This window comes from Coprinopsis cinerea (assembly GCF_000182895.1).
Source record: "Coprinopsis cinerea okayama7#130 chromosome 4 map unlocalized cont3.4, whole genome shotgun sequence".
NCBI lineage: Eukaryota > Fungi > Basidiomycota > Agaricomycetes > Agaricales > Psathyrellaceae > Coprinopsis > Coprinopsis cinerea.
Window position 1 is genome coordinate 100,433 of NW_003307541.1, and position 7,903 is coordinate 108,335.

General features: G+C 52.0%; 2 protein-coding genes and 1 non-coding gene across 3 annotated transcripts; 1 reads left to right on the forward strand and 2 right to left on the reverse strand.

The window, feature by feature from the left end:
• Nucleotides 1–304: 304 nt before the first annotated feature.
• CC1G_02563 (oxidoreductase) lies at nucleotides 305–2,215 on the reverse strand (the record flags this gene model as incomplete). The annotated part of the gene is made up of 14 exons (XM_001840048.2): nucleotides 2,117–2,215; nucleotides 1,930–2,053; nucleotides 1,817–1,853; nucleotides 1,659–1,748; nucleotides 1,500–1,598; nucleotides 1,325–1,429; nucleotides 1,195–1,270; nucleotides 1,123–1,137; nucleotides 964–1,064; nucleotides 809–903; nucleotides 698–745; nucleotides 565–638; nucleotides 449–505; nucleotides 305–390 (listed from the first exon to the last, which is right to left on the reverse strand). The coding sequence occupies exons 1-14, from the start codon at nucleotides 2,148–2,150 to the stop codon at nucleotides 305–307; spliced, it is 1,041 nt and encodes a 346-aa protein (XP_001840100.1). The 5' UTR covers nucleotides 2,151–2,215.
• A 585-nt stretch (nucleotides 2,216–2,800) lies between these two features.
• On the forward strand, nucleotides 2,801–2,906 carry CC1G_20078. Its single transcript has one exon. It is a non-coding gene; the product is annotated as a tRNA-Leu (tRNA).
• Nucleotides 2,907–3,184: 278 nt separating this feature from the next.
• Nucleotides 3,185–5,412, reverse strand: CC1G_02564 (heat shock protein). The gene is made up of 4 exons (XM_001840049.2): nucleotides 5,195–5,412; nucleotides 5,094–5,144; nucleotides 4,977–5,037; nucleotides 3,185–4,922 (listed from the first exon to the last, which is right to left on the reverse strand). The coding sequence occupies exons 1-4, from the start codon at nucleotides 5,373–5,375 to the stop codon at nucleotides 3,413–3,415; spliced, it is 1,803 nt and encodes a 600-aa protein (XP_001840101.1). The 5' UTR covers nucleotides 5,376–5,412; the 3' UTR covers nucleotides 3,185–3,412.
• Nucleotides 5,413–7,903: the final 2,491 nt, after the last annotated feature.

The following is a 7,903-nucleotide window of genomic DNA, read 5'->3' on the forward strand; positions in this document are numbered from 1 at the left end:
GTCACAGCTGACGTCGCTGGGAGACTTTAAAACCTGTTCCTCATGACCCTCATCTAGTAAGCCGAGAGGCGGGTAGCTCCCCGGATTTGATGTTTATTAATCATCCAGTTAGCGGAAGCTTTTGATTGATCGTCAAGATAAGCTTAGACGCGTGCTTCCTGCTGATAGCCGCCCGTGGAAGGTAGAGTGTCCTTCCATCAGCTGTCCGGAAATAAACATGAACATGACATTGAAGTTTCGAAAGGCACTATATACACCGGAATCGACATGTCCATGGGGATGGGGGTTGGTGTGCAGTGCGCTGTTACCAGTGTCCGAAGATGCCTTGAGCCTCGTAAGGACCTTCCAATTCCTTGATCTCGTCTTCTGTCAACTTCAAGTCGATGGCCTCTATTCGAATTTATCCCGTAAGCGATACGTCACATCCAGAGTGCATACCGTGACTTACTGAGAAGATCATACAATTTGTCGACTGAAGTCGTGCCAACAATGGGAGCACTGACCCCTAGTATTTGAACACCAGTCAGAAAGTCGGGGCGATGACACAAGTCCATGACAGCCTACCTGGCTTGGACATAACCCAAGCAAGCGCCACCTGCGCCATGCTGACACCGCGTTTCTTCGCAATCGACTCGACACTGCGTGCAAACGAAGGCTTAGTAGGAGAAAAGTTGCCACTGAATAAATGGGACCCAACCTCGAAATGATCTTCTCTCCCCCTCCTTCCACTTTGTAACCTTTGAACCTATGTCGAGTTCGTAATCTAAGTCCGAAACAAGCTATAAGAAGCAAGAAGAGATGATCTTACAGGTCCGTGCCTGAGCGGTGCGTTTCGACGTTCAAAGGGCGGGTAAGCAGTCCACGAGCGAGAGGAGACCACGGGATAGCTCCAACGCCGGAGCCCTAAGACAAAAAGGCAGATGTGAGGGGAAAAGTACACCTGGAAACAAACGAGAATTATACCTTCAGAGCGGGGAACATCTCCCTCTCCTCTTCGCGATAAAGCAAGTTGTAGTGGTTCTGCATTGAAATGAACGGCGTGAGGTTGTTGTTGATTGCATAGTCTGTCAGAGGAACCATTAGACGCTACAACCAATGGAATTGTACACGAGCCACTCGTACTTTGCATGGCTTGGACTGGTCAGGACCGTCAGTTTCAGTGTTCAAACCAAGTTAACTCTATGTAAGACTTACATTGATGGGCATGACACGAAGACATCCCAATGTAGCGCACATATCCAGCCTTGACGACGTCGTGAAGGGCTTGCATCTGCAGCGACAGAACTCAGAGTTTGTGTCTCTCTAGAATGATAATCATACATACCGTCTCCTCGATGGGCGTATCATAATCGAATCGGTGACATTGCAAGACGTCGATGTAATCGAGCTGAAGTCGCTTCAGGCTGTTCTTCACGCCGTCGAATATATGCTACATGACAAACATTTAGCGATACGATTATGAGCGTGACATTCTCTCGATGATGGAGTAAGTCTCTAACCTTCCGACTGAGCCCCCATTGATTGACATATCCAGTGTTGTCTGCTCCTTCCCCGAACAAACAGTACTCTTCGGGTTTCTTCGCGACTGTGAAGAAAACCTGAAAAGCACTTTTAGTATCTGATTACAGAGGTGACGGTGCTTCCAGTGCGCTGCTTACCTTGCTGAGAACCACGATCTCCTCCCTGGGTATGTTCAACTTCTTGATAGCATTTCCAAGGATGATCTCAGACAGTCCGTTGGAATAGACCTGTAATAGACACCATACTCCAAGTCAGATTCCAACAGGCCCAGCAGCTAAGAAGGAGGAAAACAAACGTCGGCTGTATCGAAAGTGTTGATTCCAGCCTCCCAACTGCGGACGGAGAGAAACCTCAGTAACTGTACGGGCGGAAAGACTCTTGTCAGAAGTGATGCAGAGAGATACGCACGCAGCCTTGATATGCTTGAACGACTCCTCCTCATCGAGGACCCATTCCGACCACTTTGGTGAACCGTAAGACATGCATCCGAGGATGATCTTGGACACCTTGAGGCCAGAATTACCCAGCTTCACTGGAATGATGAGGACGCCCTCGTGAGGACGCGCTTTTCACGAGTAAGTAAAATCAGGGATACCGTAGGTCATCTTGGGTTTTGAGTATTCGGCCATCGTTGGTTGAATGCTATAATACAGTGGTTCAGAGATGATAGGGCACTGAGTTGCAGATACGAGTCTGTAGGGAGTGGTGGTGCTCCAGATGAGTGGAGAACGAGTTTTTATGCATTCGACGACAGCCCTCGGCGTGATGTCGACGTCATTAGCCGGCAAGCCCTCAGGAATGCACGAAACCCATTTGAATTCATCACTGGAGATTCCGGGATATGTTGACCGCCAAGTTCAAAGAGCAAATCCCTTATCTATCCCCCTAAAGTTACAACGCGTTCGATCGAAGACATCTATGTCCTTCTATTGCGGGCATTACAGGAGGAGAAGCGCCCATTGCGGTCCTAATATGACTAAGTGAACTCATTTACTGAGTCACTGATGTTATTTTCCCAGCGGCTCCGGTGACTTATTCGTTACAGGTAAAGTCACTGGACGCAAAGTCGGGTCTCAGGGGAGCGCCCAGAAGGGCACCCCGGATCGGAGCGTGACGTGCCTAAAGGGTGCTGGCCTCGACTGCTAATGCAAGGCTTCCCTCCCTGTATTTCAGGCCTTCGCTACGACCTGCGAATAAGCCAAACCAGTGAAATGGAAGGCTGCTCAGCTGAAATCTAACCGTGTGGCTCGGAGAGACAAGCAGGAATAAGCGCTCAAGGGGCGAGATGGCCGAGCGGTCTAAGGCGCCAGACTAAGGAGACCAGCACGTACAGACGTGCAGTTATCTGGTCCGAAAGGGCGTGGGTTCGAATCCCACTCTCGTCAAATCCTTTTTCTGCCTCGAGGAAGAGGGGAGGAACATTTTTATCGTTCGCAATGCCCGGCATAAGTGATTAAGCGCTCGGCAAACTGCAACATGTCCGACGACTCTGTCACGCCAGAAAAGCACATTGCTGTCCACTACCATGTCCAAGGCAACTCTCGATCTGCGACGACTAGACGCGTGAACTGGGCGGAACAAAGTTAGCGGATCGCTGCCACTTCTCTCCTCAATACTAAGTCGGGCATGAAAAGACAATACTCTCATTTCTTACTTCGCATCGTTTCCTACAACTCGTGCAAACTCCCATTAGAAACCGTAAAAAAGACAAAAATGCAATGCGTTGGATGAGTGGGGTGTTTACTATGCGTACGTAAAAAAATGCTAAATCTAACGAATATAACAGTGGGATTAGAATTAGTATACTAGTCGAATAGGTGGTGGTGGTTATGCAATAGCAGGGGGATAAAAAGTGAACGGAAAGGCACGTCTAAGCACCCTGACTAGGCACTTAGAACCCTCCCATACCACCCATACCGCCCATGCCACCCATCCCTCCCATACCAGGCATGCCCTTCGGCTCCTCCTCAGGCGCATCAACAATACACGCCTCACTCGTCGTCAACAAACTAGCAACACCACTAGCATCAACAAGCGCAGTCCTCACAACCTTGAAAGGATCAACAATGCCCTGCTCAACCATGTCCACATAGCCACCCTTGGCACTATCGTAGCCATAGTTGAACTGGTCTTCACCACCGTACTTCTCGAGAAGGGTGCCGACAATGACAGACGACTCCTCTCCAGCGTTCTTGAGGATGGTGCGCGCGGGGTGGGTGATGGCGCGGCGGATGATGGCGACACCGAGTTCTTGGTCAAAGTTGGCGGTGGGGATAGGCTCGGCGGAGGGGGAGGTGGGGGAGGAAGAAGAGTTGGCGGAAGGGGAGGTGGTGGCAAGTTGAAGGGAAGCCTTGAGGAGGGCGGTACCACCACCGGGGAGGATACCCTCCTCGACGGCAGCACGGGTGGCGTTCAAAGCATCGTCGTAGCGATCCTTCTTCTCACCGACCTCGACCTCGGAGGCACCGCCGACCTTGATGACAGCGACACCACCGGAGAGCTTAGCGAGACGCTCCTGGAGCTTGGTGCGGTCGTAGTCAGAGGTGGTGGGGTCGTTGATGAGTGAGCGGATCTGCTCGCAGCGGGCCTGGATGGCGTCCTTGGAGCCCTCACCGTTGAGGATGATGGTGTCGTCCTTGGTGACGGTGATGGAGCCGGTAGAGCCGAGCATGTCGACGGTGGCCTGCTCGAGCTTGACCTCGAGCTCGTCAGTGAAGACGGTACCACCAGTGAGGATGGCAATGTCGCCGAGGATGGACTTGCGGTTGTCGCCGAATCCGGGAGCCTTGACGGCGCAGACCTTGAGCTGGCCACGGAGCTTGTTGAGAATGCAGGCAGCGAGAGCTTCGCCATCGATATCCTCGGCAATGATGATGAGAGGTCGACGCTGCTGGGCGGCGGCCTCGAGGGAAGGAAGGATGTCCTGGAGGAGGGAAATCTTCTTCTCGGACAAGAGGACGAGGGGCTTCTCGAACTCGACCTTTTGGGTCTTGACGTCGGTGATGAAGTAGGGCGAGATGAAACCACGGTCGAAGCGCATGCCCTCGGTAATCTCAATCTCATCCTCGATGGTCTTGCCCTCCTTCACAGTGATGACACCCTCCTTGCCAACCTTCTCCATGGCCTGGGCGATGAGGTTACCAACGTGGGTATCGCCGTTGGCAGAAATGGTGGCGACTTGGGCGATTTCAGCGGTGGTGGTGACAGTCTTGGCGTGTTGGGAAAGGAAGTTGACGACGCGGTCGACGGCGGCTTGGGAACCTCGGCGGAGGTCCATGGGGTTGCAGCCAGCAGCAACGTTCTTCACACCCTCCGAGTAGATGGCACGGGCGAGGACGGTGGCCGTGGTGGTACCGTCACCAGCGACTTCGTTCGTTTTTGACGCGACATCCTGGACGAGACTGGGCGGGCGTCAATTCCGGGCGCATATGGCGGGAGAATGCGGGAACACGTACCGAGCACCGAGGTTCTCAAACTTGTCCTTCAGCGTGATGGACTTGGCAACAGTAACACCGTCTACGCGAGTAGGTTAGCATGAAAGGCACGAAGAGGGCGTGGTGACGCCAACTCACCCTTGGTGATTTTTGGACCACCAAACTGCTGCTCAATGATCACATTGCGACCTACACGCGTTGTCAGTATCTAACCAACACCTAGGACAGTAAAGACATACCCTTAGGACCCAGCGTAACAGAAACAGCGTTTGCCAAAACATCAACACCCTTCAAAATGCTCGCCCGGCCCTCATTAGAGAACTTAATCTCCTTATGCGCACCCCGCGTTTGCTGCTTAGCCAACTGGCGCTGGGCAGCACGTCGCAGCGAGCGGGAAGAGGTCGTCGAAAGGCGGTGCATTGTCGAACGTTAGAAAAATAAAGGGCAACTCGTCGAGTTTTTTGGGAGGATGAGGAGGAGGAAGACAACGGAAGAAGCTCACAGGATGGCCTGTGACGTTGCTACCGGGGTTTTAAATTTTGGGCAAACCCGTCATGCGAAAAATCTAGAAACGTCACGTGAGGGCGCCAGCGTGGCAAGCGCAAGGGTCCTCCGTTGATCGCCGGGCCATGGCGATCACTTTGGGGGGATTGGTTCCGCAAGCGCTTGTCGTATTTTTGGTGGAATGTGCTAGAAAAAGGCGGGAGCGGGTGGGAAGGCGCTTGTATCCAGAGAAGAGAAGATTGCGAGTTGCGAAAGGGAGGTTATGGAGAGGAATAGTGCAGGGAGAACGAAAGGACGAATGGTCAGGGTCCTCTTCTGAGTTCCTTGAACACGCGGATTCAGAATGGGCCATGTTACCCCAGGTTTTGGCGAGAACTCCGAGTTCCGAGAGGTGACCATGAAGAAATCAACAAATCGACAACTCGAGCGCTAAAGCTCCTGAGCGCCTATCATCCACCTAGGGCTCCCGTATCACACCATCACACCACGAGGCGAAGCTTAACTTCTGCGCAGCACCTTCCATTTACTAGTACTGTAGCACCTTCGGTACACTAGTCCTGTCATACCAACACTTCTATCATCGCCATACACCCTCTTCCCCCACCCACAGGGACATAGTCTAGTGGGAGACTACCCATCCTGGTGCCCGGCTGGCGTGTGTTTCTATAAATACGCGCTGGCGCTGAGCCTGGTCGAAGGGTGCGAGGTTCGAATCCTCGATGTTCCAATTACAAAGGGAGGCGTCTCCAGTGGAGGCGCGGCCCTTGGTAATCCTCATTTTTCTTTACCTCGGACAGCGACCTTGGTAGGACATGGACTTGGTGTTGCTATTAAGCGCCCGTGAGACGATTTGGAATGATGAATGCCACGATGCATCATACGTACAACTCTCATTCCCAACCGCCGAAATCCTCTTGTGCATCTCCGCACTCTGCCGCGCTTGCGCCCACAGACCTGCAGAAGTGAGCCCGAGGAACTCGAGGCTCGGCATCCCAGGGCCAGGATCACCTCCGGGACATCCTCTGCTACAATGGAGCCTGAGGATGCGACATCAAGAGTATTGGCCGATCCAGCTTGAGGCAACGCAGCCACTCCAGCGATAGAGCTCGAATGCGCGAGGGATAGGAGGAGAAAGAGGAAGAGACTCCCAGCCTTAGCGGTGAGTTTAACGAACATCTTTCTCTGACTGCAGGTGGATGAGTGAGTTCGAGAATCGACGGGACAGTCGAGCAATAATACCCTCCCAACCAGTTCGAAGATCGACTGAGTGCTTATACCTGGACGACTTATCTATACCCCCATATCGCAGCGTTTTATCGCCCTCCTCCTTGCATGTCGGATGGCGAAGTACACCCAGATCTGAGATGAGTGAATTACGCTCAGATAAGTCTTACAGGTATGACCACTCACTCACATTAATATTCGCATTTTACATTCCATCTCCAGAGCGGACAACTTCGCCAGAGGCATAGGGCAGCTTCGACCGACACCTAGCTCATAATTATTAATTAAGTTGGTCTGACTCTGTACCCATTCGGTGAGCGCGGACAGGTACAGTTTCAATTCCATGGGCGGATAAAGGCGGGGTCACGTCCGGTGTCTATTGTAGTAAGTAAATTCTATCTGGGCGCTACTGATATGCGTAAACGCGCTATTAGATATAGTAAGTCCTAGTGATAGACAAGCAAAGTTTCGATCATCGCGGACCAAGTTGTCCATTCATTATTCCCGACGTCAGTGGGGTTTCAGCTGCAGGCTGTTCAGTGCGCCGGCGACGCCAAACTGAACATGGGACTCGAGCTTATCATGATATCAGTCTCCATTCTCCCCTGCCAGTGGGTGCTCGTTCATGAGGCATAGTACCCCTTCCCAAACCAACTCAAATCCCAAACGCGTATGTCCTGGTAAAGGGCCCGTTTGGGGTTCTGGTGATCATACCGCGGTGCCTTTTCTGATCCTTTTCGACCTGCGCAAGGTCAAGCTGGTCCGGTGGTATGGTGCCATTTGAATTCTATTGAGCGTCTAAGTACTTATTGCCGGTGGTGAATCGTGATTGATACACCATACCCCAAATTAGCGCCCAGGATACGCCTGTCGATCGTTAAGCGCCCAATACATTGTACTTATGCGGTTCGTAAGTTCAATTGTTACACCTATCCCAAACCGTTTCAGACCTCGATATCTGCGAGAAAAGCTAACCTCCTACATACATCGAATCGAAAAAAGCCCTCGACTTTCTGATCCCAAACAACCTATTAATTATTGTTCCTCTCTAACCGGATGTTTCACAGTGTCTACGCCCAATGGGAATATGTAGCCGTAGAGACCAGCGGGAACAAAAAACAAAGGGTACAGAGCCCGGTGTACATAGCTGAGGCATGATGCTGGGAGAGACTCTTACTTCGGAGAGATCGATACCCCAACGGTTAATGACAATGGGCAGG

Bases quoted from the DNA above. Each gene is read 5' to 3' on its own strand.
- CC1G_02564 (XM_001840049.2), bottom strand. From the start codon at position 5,375: ATGCACCGCCTTTCGACGACCTCTTCCCGCTCGCTGCGACGTGCTGCC. The intron at 5,145-5,194 runs GTATGTCTTTAC...CAACGCGTGTAG, and splicing joins TGTTACGCTGGGTCCTAAGG to GTCGCAATGTGATCATTGAG. The intron at 5,038-5,093 runs GTGAGTTGGCGT...CTACTCGCGTAG, and splicing joins TGGTCCAAAAATCACCAAGG to ACGGTGTTACTGTTGCCAAG.